At 46.6% G+C, this 17,598-nt stretch overlaps 2 protein-coding genes across 2 annotated transcripts; both read right to left on the bottom strand.

Moving 5' to 3' along the window:
• Positions 1 to 825: 825 nt before the first annotated feature.
• Positions 826 to 5,114, bottom strand: FOXS1 (forkhead box S1). The gene is made up of 2 exons (XM_072631624.1): positions 5,038 to 5,114; positions 826 to 2,775 (listed from the first exon to the last, which is right to left on the bottom strand). The coding sequence occupies exon 2, from the start codon at positions 2,765 to 2,767 to the stop codon at positions 1,511 to 1,513; it is 1,257 nt and encodes a 418-aa protein (XP_072487725.1). The 5' UTR covers positions 2,768 to 2,775; positions 5,038 to 5,114; the 3' UTR covers positions 826 to 1,510.
• LOC140518990 (interferon regulatory factor 4-like) lies at positions 4,535 to 17,361 on the bottom strand. The gene is made up of 8 exons (XM_072631623.1): positions 16,938 to 17,361; positions 12,808 to 12,997; positions 12,547 to 12,620; positions 11,986 to 12,091; positions 11,697 to 11,789; positions 8,566 to 8,949; positions 6,270 to 6,388; positions 4,535 to 5,355 (listed from the first exon to the last, which is right to left on the bottom strand). Exons 1-8 carry the CDS (start codon positions 17,109 to 17,111, stop codon positions 5,227 to 5,229), a joined length of 1,269 nt encoding a protein of 422 aa, XP_072487724.1. The 5' UTR covers positions 17,112 to 17,361; the 3' UTR covers positions 4,535 to 5,226.
• Positions 17,362 to 17,598: the final 237 nt, after the last annotated feature.

Genomic DNA, 17,598 nt, shown 5'->3' with positions numbered 1-17,598 from the left:
CCCCAGTGGCTAGAGGTACTGAATGGAACATAGGGAAGGCAGAATATGGTAATATGGTAGTGGAAAAGAATAATGACCTGAAAATCAGTAAATCTGAGTCCAAATCTTGACCCTACCTTAAGCTTACTCTGTGACTGAAGGCAAATCACTTCCCCAACTCCTTCTTGTATAAAATAAGAAATCTGGACTAGAGAATCTCTGAGAGTGCTTCCAATTCTGAGACTGGAATACTACGATACTATGAGTATCTTTACTCCTCACCTCTAATGGGGATGCCTCTGCCCTGAGTCTCACCAGCTCTGATCTGACCTCTCATATAGCAAGAACAACTTGGAGTAGGGGTGAGGTGGGAGTGTCTGATTTGTGGGTTAGAAGTGTTAGAGTAGGAGCCCAGAAAATGAAGGGACAAGTTCCTGGGACTGGGGTAGAGGAAGTGGATAGTTGGGGTCCTAAGGAATCCATCTCCCTCACTGTCTATCCCCTGGGATTCTTGGTCAGTGCAAAGTCTCTGCGAGTACCCAACCCCATTTAAGGGGAAAGAAGGAGAAACATCTGGAAAGGACAAGGAATAGACTCCTTTTCCTCTTTGGACTCTCCCCTTTCCCTGTTTTCCATCACCCTTTGTTTTCTCCTCCCACTCCAATCTCCCTCTTTCCCCCTTCCTGAGAGGCAGGAAACTCCCACCAAAAGTCCCCCAGCAGAGCAGTCCTCTTGGGACAAAGAAACTCAACCCAGCCCCTTCCCCATTCCTCCCATGGGGAAACTGCTACCCAGGGGCAGCCCTGGAAGGAGTCCTGGAACCCATCCATTAGGCCAAGCTTATGGTATCTTTCAAGACTCACTTGCTTTATTAGAGTGTCGAGTAAAATCTGACATAGGTCCAGCCTCACACCTTCCCCACGCTCCCCAAGTTTGTCCATGAAGGGACCGGGGCATGAGGTCACTACACGAAACTCTGGAATCTTGATCAGGCAGAGTCAAGGTAGACAAAGATCTCCTGTTTCTGTTGCCTCTTCAGAACTGTTCTGTAGTAGGAAGAACTTTGTATTAAGAAGAGTCAGAAGATCTGGGCTAGGGCTCTGGATCTCCTAACTACTAGCAGTTTGACCTTGGACAAGTCATTTCCCTTCTTTTGGGTCACTCAGTCTCCTCCTTTGTAAAATGAGGGTGTTGGATTAGATGACCTACAAAGTCCCTTCCCATTGTAATAGTCTCTGATTTAATCCTCAGTTTTTCATCTGGCTTTGGGAACCATCCCTTTTGCTGGCACAGACTTTTCTGGCCCCCATCTTCACCCAGGGGAGAGCCCTACCTTCTGCCACCCCTGGCACCCTCTCTCTCAGAGACTCAGAGTGCTGGGAACAGACTGAGCAGGGCATCTTCCCCGGGAGAATAACAAATAACTCCAGCCCTCAGGTAAGAGTTCATTCTTTAGCTTGTTCTTGCATGAAGTGGTGGGGGAGCCTGTCTGGCTGTACAAGGGAAGAAGCAGAAGACGGGAAGGGAAACTTCATTCAAAGAAGAACATGCCTGGTGTCCGATAGAGGCAATGGGGTAGCCCTAGCTGGTAGCTTCCTCCTCCCTGGAGTGGGAAAGGCCCCCCGGTCCAGGGCTCCTTCTGGTTTCCCCGAAGAGATAGTGGGGATTGGAAGGGAGGTGACTGAGTAGGGGTGGCTGGGGAAGTTGGAGTGGGTGCAAGCAAATGATCCAGGCCTGGGCCACAGCCTCGCTCATCCATGCAGAAGCTCAGGGCTTGCACTCGGCACTGGTAGCTGCCACCCAGAGCTTCAGCCCCACCAAAGTTGCCAAAGATGGGTAGCCCTGCCTTGCCATAGGCCTCTCCCTCAGGGAATCGAGCTGGGGAGGGCTGAGGGCCCTGGGGGGCAGGGAAGACTGGGGGCAGGCTGAATGCTGGGCATGGAGAGGCAGAAGAGGAAGAGGAGGAAGAGGGTGGCAGTTCTCGAGGGTCCACCCTCTGTCCAGGAGACCTGGCTGGCTCAGGAGGCTCCTTCAGGTCTGTCAGCATCTGTGAGGCTGGCAGGGCCAGTGGCTCAGAAGTAGAAAGGTACAGACCAGCTGAGGTTGTAGGGAGGGCATCTGTAAGTCCCCCAAAGAGGCTCTCATTGGGTGATGTCTCTGAATTGGTGTGGCATAGGCCCTGGGACTCGGGCAGCTCCAATGGTGGGGCTAGGCATGGTCCAGTGGTGGCCTTAGCCTGGCCAGAGGCCCCCTCCTGCTCTCGGGCATCTCTATGAAGATCTGGCATCCCAGAGGCCCGACAGCCCCCACGACCCGGTCCACCACGGGCCCTGCTCTTGGCTTTCCTCTGCGTCTCCGTCTCAGGCTCAGACCCCCTCTTGCGGGTGAAGCGGCGCCTCCGTCGCAGGAAGCTGCCATTCTCAAACATGTTGTAGCTGTCAGGGTCCAGGGTCCAGTAGCTGCCCTTGCCAGGCCTGCGGTCATCTCGGGGTACCTTGACAAAGCATTCATTGAGGGACAGGTTGTGCCGGATGCTGTTCTGCCAGCCAGGCCGGTTGTCTCGATAGAAGGCAAAGCGGCCCATGATGTAGTGGTAAATGGCACTGAGTGTGGCTCTCTGGCCCGGGGAGCTCTGGATGGCCATGGTGATGAGGGCGATGTAGCTGTAGGGGGGCTTGGCTAGCTCCCCTGGACGGCTGGGACCCAGGTCCTGCCCTGGCCGGCTGGGCGTTGAATCTCGGCCCTGGCCATTGCCAGGCCCCCGTGGAGTGGGACAGTCAGGCTGCATCTCTTTCCCTTCCAAAAGCCAAAAGCCGGTCAGGAGCCTCCTGCAGCTGGTTAAAAGCCCTTGGCCAGCCCAGCCCCTGTGGCCTGGAAAGGCTTGAGGGGAGGGATCAGGCCGCTCTACCCCCACCCCTTTCCCACCCAGCTGCCAGTCCCGACCAGAGGCAGCCCAGCTCCTGTGGGCCTGGGGAGGGGCCAAGCCTTGGCCCGGCCCCCACAGGCTTCGGGTCTGAGGGTCCCAGGGGAAGAACAGGAGGACGAGGCAGAGACTAGGCAGAAGTGAGAAGAGAAATGGAAAGTCGGACTCGAGATTCCCAACTGCCTCCTTATCCTACTTCTCTCTCCTTCCTTGAGTTTTCTTCTGGCTTCTCCTCCACCTCCGTACTCATCCCAGCACTTTTCTCCCCATTAAATCTCTGCTCTGCTCAGAGCTCTCCTGTTTCCCTTATCTCTCCCCTCACCACCTCTCCTTCTCTATTCATTTCCCTGTTTCTCTTCTCCATTCTTTTCTCTTGCCTTCTTCCTTATCTTCCTTTTCTGTATATTTCTTCTTCAGTCATCCCACTCTCCCTTCAGTACTCCATCTTTTCCCCTTTTCAAACAAGGGCCAAATTGTTCTTTTCCCTGGTGAGGAGAAGACTAGAATGTGAGAATAAAGGGAGAATAAACTGGGGGAGGGGGGAGGAGATTATAAAGATAGAGGGATCTCTGGGGGAGCTGTTGGGAAAGAAGAAAGAATAACGGTTGTGAGGACAGAGAGGGAGGAGGGAGGGCCATGAGGCAGAGAGGGGAGAATAGGGGAGGTGCGGAAGGAGGAGGAGGAATGAGGGCCAAGAGCCAGAAGAGGAGGCAGGAGAGGTGGGAAAGGAGAGGGAAGAGGGCTGTGAGGCTGGAGGGGAGGATAGGGGCTGTTGGGAGGGAGGAGGAGAAAGGATGGGCGTGGGGAAGCTCCTGGACCTAGCTGAGGAAGGATGTGGGGGAGAGACTTCAGTAAGTACTGAAGCTCCTTGGCCCTAGCTCCCTCTGCTGAGCTTTGAAGAAAAGTCTGTCTTGCTGGGCTGTCACATCTCCTTCCAACCTGCCTTAGCCCTTTATGGATCTTGGGTGGAGAGTGCAGGGTGAAGAAGGACCTATTCAACTTTAAGGCTGATTAGTGGTTTTTGAAGTAGACTTTCTGCCCTGGGACCCAGAAAACAGGGATCAGTGGGAAGATAATGAAATTGGAGGACCTGGATTTGAATCTCTGGTTTGTTACTAACTTGTGTTAACTTGGGCAAGTCCCTTTCCTCCCTCCAAGAAGCCCCTCCTGGCCCCTCCATACCATATCCTCTGAGTCACCATAAAATGCCTATGATCCAACATGATCACTAAGGTCCTTTCCAGCACACAGCTAAGAAGGGTATAGAGGGAGAGGGAAGAGCAGACAGGTCACTTCAGCCTCTACCTCTATAAGGCTCTTTGACACTCCTGACTCAGTTTCTGTCATCAAAGACCCTGTCCCAGGTAAGTGGAAAGAGAAGAGAGGTTTTTAACCTAGTCTATGAAGGTCTTTGGACTCTTGTCTTCAGTACCTGAAGCAGAATGCTAATGAGGATAACATCAGTAAAGGGAAAGGAGTCCTGGGCTGGGAATTAGAAGCCGACCTAGTTTCAAACCCTAACCCTGAAACTGTGACAAATCTCTTCTCTTCCTGTCTCAATTTCTTCACCTAGAACTTATTTTCCCTGTCCCTCCTTGTGAAATTCAAATGAAGAAGTAATGACAGTTAATATTTACATAAGGCATTTAAAAAGTTTACCAAATACTCCACATAATTTACCACAGCCCTGTGAGTTAGGTATTACAGGCACGAATATCACCATTTCACAGAAATTGATTCTCAGAGGTTAAATGACTTACCCACCATCACAGAACTAATAAATGTGGCTGTGAGCGCTGAACCTAGTTTTCTCCTGACTCGGAAACCAACGCTAAATATATTTTAAAAATTCAGTTAACAGTCACACCAGCACAGACAGGTTCTGGTTCCCTCTAACACATTCCAAGGGCAGGAAAGAATGTGAATGGCTCCTCATCAGCTCTCCACACTATGGGACATACCCTTAAAAAAAAGGCAGACCGATTCCCTGAGATATGCGAAGTTTGGGGGACTCAGGATGTCTATTTTTAAAAAGTTTGCCAGGGGTCCTCTAATGAATAATTCCTAAAGCGCATTGAAGTTTAGTTTATACGTATTGACCCCCAACACACACACCCAACAGGCACATACAAAACCTGTTCTAAGGCAGGGCACCACATGCTTGAGAGTAGACAAGGTGAACACGTTTAGCCCCAGGTATACTGGCCCAGCTTGATTAGAGATGCACCATAAAGGGGCGTGCTCTGGAGATGATGAAGCTGTGCTCTGGATTTGGGGAAGTGCTCCGGAGATGGGGAGGTGCCCTGGGTGACATGGGGCCACAGTCAGGGTTGGCACAGCTGGTTCAGAAGGTGGGTTACATTCTCTGGAGAGTTGGGCTGGGAACCCGGAGGATCTTGGGCACTAAGACGCTTAGCGTGCAAAATGAGCTCTCGGGCAAACACGGGCTCCACCTGGGAAGAAAGGGAAAGGAAGGAGGCATGGGGTAAGGGAGGCTGTTCCTACTTTCCTGGCCCCTCCTGACCCTTACTTCTCGTCAGGTACCATACTCCTGGCTCCACCCCCTTAGAGGACCCCACTTCCCTGCCCCCTCCCTCAATGCCTTAAGGACTCTGTGAAATCTGAGGAGGGGATGCCCCCCAAGAAAACATGGGCCTAAGAAGAGGGGGGAGAGGCAGTTCTGGTGTCCAAGGGGATAGAGTGCTGGACTTGAAGTCCAGAAGACTTGAGGCTAATCCTGCCACAGACACTGTGGCTGTGTTGGTCCCTGCAATTCATTTAACCTTTCTCAGCCTCAGTTTCCTCATCTGTAAAGTGGGGTTTTATAAAACACCCTCATAGTGTTATTGTGAGATCAAATGTGGATCATATGTAAAGCACTTGGCAAAGCTTAAAGCTCTATATAAATGCTAGCTATATATTTTAGGAGGAGGGGACCCTGAAGGTCCTCCAAGGATGGGAGGTAACCTGCCCTCCTCTTTCCCCTAATTATCCCCTAATCCTTTTACTTTCTTTATTCCCAAGCTCAGGGGCTCCCATAGATGATCCCAAAGACCAGAGAGATTCAGAGAGAAAAAGAAGGGAAGAAAGACCCCAGTGAAGCCTTGCATAGAGTTTGGTAAGTGATAGAAATGAGAGCTGGAGGGGGCCACCTGAGAACACAGAGTGCCAATATTATAACTGGAGGGAACATTAGAGATGATCTAGTCCAATTTTCTGGTCTTATAGAGGAAGAAATTGAGGCCCTAAGAGAAATTACTTGTCCAAAATCAAAAGGTATGGTTGTGTGATGGGTGGGATCCCCTGGAGGCAGAGGGATAGAGAGCACTGGATATAATATGCCTGGCTGTCACCTCCCCAAACTCACATGAGCCATGATGAGTCTCCTTTGGGACTGGCAACTTGGACCTGGGTACTCTTCTCCAAAGCACAGTTGGATCTGGTACTGGGGTGTGGGCTCCCCAAGACACAGGTGTCGATGCAGCTCTGTAAGGCACAAGAGAAAGAGTGGGTCCTGGTGATGCCTAACTCCAACTCTTGGGCTGTGTCAGGATCCCAGACCCTGGCAAGAGGGAATGATGCCTATGTTCCAGTGATGGTCCAGTCCAACTGCATTGAAGGTCTATAACATTTTCCCTGCCTGCTTTTTTGGAAGCTGGGCTTAGGTAACCTTGAACCAGCCGATCCTACAGTTGCTGCCAATAGCAGTACCCAGCCCTGCGCTTGGCCCTGACTACTGCCCTCAGATACTCATTCTTCATTCTTGATGATAGTAATAACAGCTCACATTTCTATAGAGTTTAACTGTTTATAAAGCACTTTCTCACAATAACCCAGTGAGGCAGGTGGTCCAAGGGGCAAGAATATACGCACTGAGGCAGTCCAGGACTATGGAAAAAGAGCTTCAGCCTCAATCTCAGAAGACCCGGTTTGAGTCCTGGCTTGACCACTCAATAGTGGTGAGGCTTTAGGTACATTCTTCTTTTTCTTCCACTAAATTCCTCTTTCCATTCTGGACAAATCACTCTACCTCTATCTGCCTTAGTTTCCTTTATTATAAAATGGGATGCTAGCCCCTACCTCCCAGGGTTGTGGTGAGGACCAAGTGAGATACTTATAAAGCCCTTAGTGTAGCGCTTGGCACGTAGTATGCACTTAAATGTTCATTCCCTTTTCTTTCCACTCCTTGTTGTGTCAGGAAGTGGATAGGACCATAGGTTCTTGAAGTCCTGCAAACAGCTACTATTGCTGGCTGTTTCTGCCATGTTAAAAAGGCTTCAGATACCAGGACCTAGAGAGACTGTGTTTGTCTTCTACCAACTAGCCTAAGTGTAAAGAGGCTCATTAAGACAAGATTGGCCACTAAAGTGACACGTTTTTTCCTTTTCCTTTCTTCCTTCCTTCCTTTCTTTTTCCTTTTCTTTCTTTCTTTCTTTTTTTCCTCTAGCAACTCATAAAATAGAGTACTAAATCATAAGCTAGGGATCAGGACACCATTATATAGAATTCCCACATACAGAAACTCCCTCTACTAATACAGGTAGGTCCCTTCTCTGCAACTTCATGTCTTAAAGAGCTGCCTGAAGTACTGAGAGGTTAAGTGACTTTATCTGGAGTTGTACAGTCAAAAGATGTCAGAGGTAAGACTAGAAGGCAAGTCTTTCTGGCTTCATGGCTGACTCCCAACCCATCATCTTTATATCTCTCCCATTGGAATCTAAGATTCTGCCCGACAGTTCTTTCCCTTCCCTTACAGGTAAGCTTCCTCCTGGTACCCAGGTTTCCCCACTATTTCCCAGCAGTCTCCACATTATACCTTCTCTTATTGTCCTTATCCTCCTCACACTAGAACCCTATCCCTGGGTCCCCCACCTCTGACAGGTGAGTTTTCACCTTATTTTGCCTGTAATCTTCTCAACACACAGCTCACTCCCTCATCTCCTTTATGTATTGTCTCCCCCCATGTGAATGTAAGCTTCTTTAGGCCATATAGTTAGAGCTTAATGTTTTTTCTCTCCATCTATCTACCTACCTATCTCAGATTTTTAACTTTCATGGACCCCTTAGAAGTCTGGTAAAGCCTATGGGTCCCTTTTCTGAGTAATGTTTATAAATACATAAAATAATGTGCATAGAATTACAAAGGAAACCAATTATATGAAATATAGTTATCAAAATAGCAAAAAACCCCAAGTTCATGGACCCCTAAATTAAGAACCCTAGATAATTGTTTTCTTTCTTTTTCTTCCTCCCTCCTTTCCCTTTCCTCCCTCACTTCCTCCCTTTTCTCTCTCTCTTTCTCTCTCTCTCTCTCTCTCTCTCTCTCTCTCTCTCTCTCTCTCTCTCTCTCTCTCTCTCAGCAGCTCGTACCTTTATATCACTTTAACTTTGACAAAATGCTTCCTTCACAATGGGACTGTAAGGTAGGGAGTAGAAATATGACCTTTTTACAGATGAGGAAACTGAAGCTCAAGGAAATTTTACTCAGGGGACATACAGGTAGTAAATGGTAAAACTCAGATTCAGACCCATGCCTCCTGACTAATCATCTTATTTCACAGAAAAGGGTGTCCTTCTCTTCCTGGGTTCCTCTCCAGATCAGTAACCCTCCTTTATCCCCCAAACTGGATCTTGCTGCTCCCCCCACCCCACCAGGAGCTTACGATCCAGGAACTGCTGAGTGTCCAACAGCTTATAGGTCTTCTCCCTTTCCAATTTGTTGGGCTGGTCACAATGGGGTGCTAGGGGGCCTCGCCAGTAAACCCGGCCCTGGCACTGCCTCTTAGCAAAGACCCCCTCAGGAGCTACCCAGAGCAGGACTCCCCTGTCCAGGTGAGGCAAAAGGCGCTCCAGAATCTGGGTGACAGATGGGTTGGCCCCTGGCAGAGCTTTAGGTGATGGGAATTGGATCTGCTCCAGCCCAGCAGGGCCATAGATGCTGTCCATGGGCACGGGCCGGGTTGTTAAGCGGCAGCCCTCGGCAGTGTGAGCAATGGCCTCCTTCACCAGGACATCTCGGTAGTACAGACGGACGTGGAGCCAGCAGTCTGAAGTGGGTAATACATCAAATCAGCTACACAATCATTTTCTGAGCACTGATTAAACTCCTAGCCCTGTCCAGGGTACTGAGGAGGAGATGGAGACAAAGCTGATAGGTCTTAGCATTCAGGTAATGCACAGTTTAGCTGAGGAGACGGGACTCGCACACAGGAAATGACTAGTTAACAGGAAGCTTGTGGTTAGGGCCCAGTGAGTAGAACAGACAGGCAGAATTGTAAGGTAGAGAGGAAATGTTCTCTTTTGAGCTGAGAGTGGTCAGGAAACACTCCTGAAGGAAGTGGGATTAGAGTCTGAGCCACATGACCCATCCCTTGATTTCTTAATTCCATCCTCTGTTGTTTGTCTCCTTGAGTAGACAGGGAGCCCCAGGAGGGCAGTGGGTATTTCATTTCTGTGTTCTCTGTCATAGAATAGTTGATATAAAGTTAGGCATATATTAAATATTCAATGCATACCTATTGCATGAATGAAAAGTGGAAAGACAGCAATCATTTCTTAAGGGCACACTGTATGCCAGATACCATACTAAGCAGTGAGCACACAAGAAAAGCAAAATATAATTCTTTCCCTCAACGAGCTTATGTTTTAATGGTGAGACAACACATAAATAAACAGGTACATACAAGATATGTACAAGGCAGAAAGAAGGAAATCTGTGGCTGGAATGATACAGAAAGGCTGCATCTGAGTTGAATATTGAGGAAGGGATACCAAGAGGAGAAAGGAGACGGAGAGCTGAAGAACAACAGGTAAGGTCACTGAAGCTGGATCATAGAGTTTTCAGAGGGAAATAAAGTATAAAAAGTTTGGAAAAGTAGGAGGGGACCAGACTATGAAGAACCTTAAATGCCAAATAAAGGATTTTGTCTTTGATTTTGGAGGTAATAAGGGTCACTGGTCAGATCTGTGCTTTAGGAGAATCACTTTGGCATCTGAGTGGGAAGGCAAATGGCAAAGTAGCAGGACAAGGGGAGCAAGAGATTCAGCAATAGAGGATAGGGTAATATTGAGCTGGTTCATCAAGGGATTGAGGTTGGAAAGACAAGTGTAGGGGTGACAGCCTGGGAAAAGTTTGAGGGGGCAGAGTGATTGAAGGTCTCAGGGACAAAGAATAGGGTTAGGGGTCTTAAGGCATAAGAAAAAATTAGAGATAGTGATAGTGAATGGATTTGGGATTTCATAAATATAGGAAATTCCTACATGAAGAATCTTCCTCTATCAGTGCAGGTCAGCACTTTCTCTGTAACATAATAGTCTAACAGTCTTAAAGAGCAGCCTAGAGCACTGAAAAAATTAAATGACTTGCCCAAGGTCACACAACCAGTATATATGAGAGGTAAGACTAGAATTCAAGTCTTTCTGGCTCCAAGACCAACTCTATCCACTATGATCAAATAATTTTTGAGTTCATGAACATGTACTATGAGTAGCTAGGTGATGCAGTGCAGAGAGTTATGGACCCAGAGTCAGGACTACCTAAATTAAAATCTGATCTCAAAAACCTACTGGTTGTGTGATCCTGGAAAAGTCATTTAACCACTTCCTGCCTCAGTTTTCCCATCTGTAAAATGGGAATAATAATAGCACTTAGGTCCCATCATTATTGTAAGGATCAAATGGTATAATTATTTGCAAAGTGCCTGGCAAATCTTAAAATACTATATCGATGCTGGCTATTAGTAGCATAAAAACTTAATACTTATGGATGCTGGCAAGGTTAGAGGTCAAGTGGAGAGATAGATGATGAGAACTGAGTATATTCAGGAAGTGGAAAGTTAAAATATTTGAGAGAATATCAATATGTACATTGAAGTTCTCTAGTGTGAGGCCAGGAGTTAGAGTAGAGAGAAAGTAAACCAGGCCCTGAACTCATTGAGGAAGGAGAAGGATAATCTAGGTATGGTCTCAACTCAGTGAGTATGAATGTGGGTCCATGCATTACACATATAGACATGCTGAGTGTATGATGCCCACATGAGCACATGTGTTAACTACGGCATTAGTATATACAGATAATAGGTACATGTGTTTATGAGCCTCGTGTGTGTCTCTGTGGGCACATGTGGGAATGAACAGATAGCTGTGTCTAAGCCAGGGGTCCTTAATCTTTTTTTTGTATCCTGGCCTTCTTTGAGAATCTGGTAAAGCCTATTTGACTCCTCAGAAAAATGTTTTTAGGCATTTGAAATAAAATCAAATACAGGATTATAAAGGAAACCAATCACGTTGAAATACAGTTATGAAATATATTTTTTAAAAAGTGTCATGGACCCCAGGGTAAGAATTCCTGACTGGGTCATTCAGTAGCATGAATGGAATTTAGTTTTACCCAGTGATAGCCTCTGCCTGAGCTTTCTTAGACTCTGAACTGACAGCTGGGGAGAGGGGAAGGGACTGAGTATGTGAGTGATAAGCTGAGGTCCAAACCTGACCTGGATCACTTCCCACTCTGGTTCTACACCCATTTCATAGTAAGAAAATACATCAAGGGGTAGTATGGAGGACGCTGAACTTGGAAGACCTGAGTTCTTGTCCTGATTCTTCCTCTTCACGAGTAGGATGGCTGTGGGTGAATCATTTAATCTCTCCGACCTGCTTCCTTCTCTGTGAATAGCAGGGATAATAACACTTCTCTGCCTCACAGGTGGGCAAAGCACAGGATCAACCTTGAGACTAGGGCAAGGGAGGTGCATAAGGACTATTCAGAGGAAACTTCCAGGCTGATGATCCTTACCAGAGGAGCTGACATTCTCATGGGGGGTCAGGCTTAGCAGAACGTGGCTCTGTGAAGGATTCCAACTGTAAAATGTGCCTGTTACTTGGTACCCTGTATAGGGAGAGAACATGATAGAAAAGGTACTGGTATACCCTAACATGGTGGACCATCTTCCTTACCAGCTCCCTTCCTTCAGGGTTCAGAGATCAGGAAACCTCTGGGAAACAAGAGAACAGGGAGTGGAAAGAGAGGGAAGAGTTAAATGGGCAGATAGGAAGACCCAAGTCCATAGAGGCCTCTTTCTTACCAGACTCAGCCTTTGGGCTGGTAAAGGAGGAGGCTGGGGAAACCTGATGGCAGCCCTTAGAAATCCTTTCCTTGCTAGTCTCCTCAGCAGCTGAATCTGAGCCAACCTAGGCAGTGGAAGAGAGGGCCTATGAGGGCTGAGGGCTTGGGGGAAACTGAGACTAGAGCCCAGCCACTGGTTTCATCAGAGTGAGCTGGCCTTCCAGGAAGAAATAAGAGTCTCAGTGAGGAAAGAAGATGGGAGAAGTCACCGCTAAGCAGAAGGACTCACCAACCAATCATGTAATCAATCACACACCAGCATCTAATTCTTGGCAGACACATCTCCAGGCTTTGGAGTCAGGATCGTGGGCAGCACAACCCAAAGGGAGAGGGAATGAAATCAGATGTGGATAGGCTATAAGAAAGACAGCTTCCCAACTCTCCATGCCCCAAGTTAGGAGGAGTATGGGGATGTGGGACTGGAAGTGATAAGGCTGGTAAGTATGGAGTGATGAGGAAGGTTTTGGGTGTCAGGATGAAGGAGCAGGGATAGAGGTAGAGTGGGTGTCAGTACACTGACCTGGTCTGGCCTCTGGAGAGGCTCAGGTGATAGATCTTTGTGGGCTTCCAGATGGTCCTTCTGCCCCTCATCCTCTGCAGGGGAAGCAAGTGCATTAGGTCCTAGTTCAGGGCCCTTGGAAAGTCTTGTTTTCCTCTGCCTCTAGTGGTCCCCAAAACCCTCTAAAGCCCCTCCACAGCAAGGCTTAGAATCTTTGATGACCCCAGGAACAGAACATGGATCTCTTTCTCCCCAAACCCCGACTCTTGAATGCCTTAATACCCAGGTTGCGGGCTCCTTCAGAGATGATCTGGTAGACCTTGTAGGGTTCAGAGATGTCCAGTTGGCTCCGATCAATCACTTCCTGGAAGTCTGTGCTCTTGTTGAGGGCACAACGAAGGCGAGTCTTCCAGACAGATGGATCAGCTTTGTCTGTGCCTTCCTGATACTTACCTTTGTAAATGGCCCAGGCCTGGGGGAAAAACAAGACTCAAGTTTCAAGCCTCTGAGCTCAGTGGGATTCTCTCTACCCTCCTGGGACTTAGCTCTGGGGATCCTGCCTATGTGAAGGGGCAAATTGAGGGCACTCTGGCCAAGTTCTAATGAAGGATGTTGGGGGAGGAGATTGTAGGGTAAGGAATTTGACAATGAGAAGAATCTTCCCTTGAGAAACCAACTCTTTCAAGCTACCTTATTTCTCGTGGCCACTCAATCACCTAAGCAGGAACCTAGAGTCATCTGCGACTTTTTTCTTTCTCATTTTCTAGCACCAATCATGCCAAGTCCTGTCAATCTCAGCTCAAGATCGTTTACCCCCTTCATCTACTCCTTTCCATTCTCTGCACCAGGATATTTTCCCTCTTTCCCCTGGACTTTTAGGAGAGTTTTCTATCTGGTCTCTTCATCTTCAGTCTCTCACTTTTCAATTCATCTTGTATGTACTGTCTTAGTCAAATATATACAAATAAATATTTAGGATGTAGAGTTGGAAGGGATCTTATGAACCATCTTGTACAACTGAGGAACTGAAGCACAGAGAGGTTAAGTGAATTGTCCAAAGTCACACAACTAATAAGTAGCAAGGCATAGATTTAAATCTAGGAGGCAGGAAGGAAAGAAGGAAGGAGAGAGTGAGGGAAGGAAAGGGAGGAGGAAGAGAAGGAAGGAATGAGGGGAGGAAGAAAAGAAAGAGGGAAAGAAGAGGAGAAAGAAGGAGAGAGGAAGGAAAAAAGGAGAGAGCAAGGGAGGAGGGAGAGAAGAAAAGAAAAGAAAGAATGAGGAAAGGAAGGAGAGAGAGAGGGAAGGAAGAAAGAAAGAGGGAGGAAAGGGAGAGAGGAAAGAGGGAAGGAAAAGAAGGAAGGAGGGAGGGAGGGAGAGAGAAACTACATCTTAGTTCTTAGTTCAAATAGAGATCATCTAGCGTCCATGTGAAAACTTCCTTTACCGGAGTCTTCTAGCAGAGACTGAATGACTACTTGTCTGGGATGTTGCAGAGATTAGGCTAGATGCCCTTTGAAACTGCTTCTAATTCTGTGATTCTGCTTCTCTTTGCCAGCTGATAATCTGCCCTGTCCTTCGAAGCCCAGTTCAAATCCTAGCTCCTCTACCAGGAAACCTTTGACTGCCTGATCTTGGGGCTTCTTCCCTCTTTAATAAAATGAGGAGTTGGCACTAGATTGTCTCAAAAGTCCCTTCTAGCTTGGTGCAGTAGAAACCTCACTGACTTTGTAGTCAGATATGGATTCAAACCCCAGCTCTTCTGCTTAATTGTTGTGTGACCTTGAGCAAGTGATTTAACTTCTCTGCATTTCAGCTTCCTCATCTGTCAAATGAGAGAATGGGATTAGAACAGATGTTTCCTGAGGTCTCTCCCTCCCTACTCTATAGCTTAAGATCCAAGGAAAGGAGGTATTTAATATTTAAGTGCCTATTATGTGCCAGACATTGCACTAAGCATATACAAACATCATTTCATTTGATTCTTACAAGAACCCTGGGAGGTCAGTGCTATTTAGACCCTCATTTTATAGTTGAAAAAACTGAAGCTTGAAAGAGGCTAAGTAGACATACAATATACAACAGTAAATGATTATAGTAACCTTGTGTTTGACATGTATAAAGATTTAAGCTTTTGGGATTATTTGGGATTATCATTATTTGGTAAAAATTGTTGGGAAAACTGGAAAGCAATCTGGCAGAAATTGAACATAGACCAATATCTTATACCATTTATCAAGATGATCAAAATTGATACATGACCTAGATATAGAGGGAGATATCATAAGAAAATGAGAAGAATGAGGAACATATTACCTATCAGACTTATGGATAGGGGAACAATTTATGAATAAATAAGAGATGGAGAGCATTGTAAGGTATAAAATAGATAATTTTGATTGTTAAATTTTAAACAGTTTTTGTACAAATAAAACCAATGTAGCCAAGATCAGAAGAAAAGCAGAAAATTTGGGGGGAAATTTTACAGATAGTTTCTCAGATAAAGGTCTCATCTCTCATACAAAGAATTTTGTCAAATGTATAAGAATATGGGTCATTCCCCAATTGACAAATAGTCAAAGGATATGAACAGGCAGTTTTTCAGTGAAGTAATCAAAGCTATATTATAGTCATATGAAAATGCTCTAAATCATTATTGACTAGAGAAATGCAAATTAAAATAATTTTGAGATGATATTTTACACATAGCAGATTGGCTAAAATGATAGAAGAGGAAAGTGACAAATGTTGGAGATGTGGGAAAATTGGACACTAATTTACTCTTGGTGGAACTGTGAACTGATCTAACCATTTTGGAGAGCAATCTGGAATTCTGCCCAAAGAGTTATAAAACCGTGTATACCCTTTGACCCCGCAATACCATTATTTGACCTGTTTCCCAAGATGATTAGGGGAAAAGGAAAAGAACTTATATGCTTTAAAATATTTATAACAGCTTTCTTTGTGGGGACAAAAAACTGGAAATTGAGGGCATGCCCATCAGTTGGGGAATGGCTAAACAAATTGTGGAATATGATTGTGATGGAATACTACTGTGCTATAAGAAATGATAAACTGGTTGATTTTAGAAAAAATATGGAAAGATTTGCATGAAATAATGAAGAGTGAAATAAGCAGAACCAAGAAAACACTGTACACAGTAACAGTAATATTGTTCTAAGAACAACTTTGAATATCTAAGTCATTTTGAGTATTATAACTACTTTTAATCAACTAAAAAGAAGCTATGAAGGAAGATACTATCCACTTCCAGAAAAAGAACTGATAAATAAAAGCATGCATGGTGTGGTTTTGCATATACATACATATATATATATTTGTGTTTAATGGTAACCTTCTCTGGGGTGGCGAGGGAAGGAGAAAAAACAGGTGCAAGCCAGAGAACAAAAGAAAACTTAGAAGGAAACATGGAAAAGCTGGGTAGCTATGAAAATGATACATAGAACTTATTACATAGTCCTTATTACAGTTTTTTTTTAAAAACTAAAGTATGAACTGGAAATTTATGGTTTTATGTTGAATCCTCTATTTATGTTGTGCTGTATACATGGATATGTTTCCCTTTTTGTCTTTAGGTATTTAAGTTTAAAATGACTAACAATTTTTAACAAAAGAAAGAGGATAAGTGACTTGCCCGTGGTCACACAGCCAGTGTCTGAGGCTAGATTTGAACTCCAGTCCACTGTACCATCTGGTTGCCACTGAGGGCATCTGGTCCAAACCATATTAATCTCTCCTCTACCCTACAGGACGTAATGCTCTCAGGGTCTGTACCATACGACCTGTTTCCGTGGTCTGTCTGTACTCCACCTCTCCTGAGTAAATGATGCCTCTCCACCTCAACTGAGGCCTCCAGGGAGCAGGGGTCAGATCTCTGATAAAGGTCTGGACTTACTCTCCGGAAGACTGGGAAGATCCCACCTTTGACACTCAATAATCGTGTGATTCCTGGTAACCTGGTAAATTGAGTCTGAGACTCAGTTTCCTAATCTGTAAAAAATGGGTGACCAAATTGAACTAGATGGCCTCTAAGGTCTCTTTCAGTTCTCAAATTATGAACCTATGGTCTTCCAATAGACAAAGAACTCGAAAGCTAGAGGGGAGCCCAGAAATCATGCTGTCCAATCTTGTCGTTGACAGAAGACGAAACTGAAACCCAGGACTGAAGGTCTGTGTCAGTAACTGAAACTCGGATCCCTCTCTCCGTGCCCCAGTCCCATCTTGTCTGCCGCCTCACTAGGGGGTTGAATTGATTAGAATGGTACCCGACGTGCTTTCCCACCAGCCCTAGCCCCACTTCTTCCCACGTGGGTGGCCCCACTGCGAGTCAAACTGTCCTGGCTCCACGCCTCCCGAGGCTCCCCTCTGGCGTCTGCTTAGCGTGGCCACTTTACCCGAAAGAGCGCGGCGTCCTGCTGCTGCTTGTAATCCTGCTTGGCCGCGTGCTTCCAGGGGATGCGAAACATCGTCTTCTCTCGGTTCTCCCAGCAGAGCCCGGGGTAGCAGCCGCTTTCAATCTGAGCCACCAGCCAGTCCCGCAGACGCAAGGGGCCACCTGGCTCTGTCATGGCCTTGAACTTGTCCTCCTCCCCGCGGAGGGAACCTCGAGATAAAGCGCACTAGGAGCAAGCTTAAGCGAGGCACCCGGGACAGCTCCCGGCAGGACCCTGGCACCCCTGCGCTACATTCGCAGGGGCCGAGCCGTCTAAGGAGAGAGAACAAGGAACAGGGCCCTCAGCAGGACACCGAAATGGGACTGGACAGGAAGGGCTGCCTAGTGTCTGGGGGGCTCTGAGGTTCTGCAGAGGTAACGAAAGCGAAAGTCCCAGGGAGCTTTCGCTTTCCCTTTCTGCCACGGGGTTTGCACCCTACCCCCCACCCGCCTTCCCTCCTATTTTCCTCTTTCTTCCACTCTCATCCTTTTTCCTCCTTCTCTTCCTACCTTCACCCCCTTTCCCTCTCTTCCATGCCCTTACTATCCTTCAGTCCCTTGGTCCCCTTATCTCTCCCTCTTTCCCCTTCCCCCTCTTCCTCTCTACCCTGCTTCTTTCTCTC

Source organism: Notamacropus eugenii, chromosome 1, assembly GCF_028372415.1.
Source record: "Notamacropus eugenii isolate mMacEug1 chromosome 1, mMacEug1.pri_v2, whole genome shotgun sequence".
Taxonomy (NCBI): Eukaryota; Metazoa; Chordata; class Mammalia; order Diprotodontia; family Macropodidae; genus Notamacropus; species Notamacropus eugenii.
This window is presented reverse-complemented; position numbering and strand designations above follow the sequence as displayed.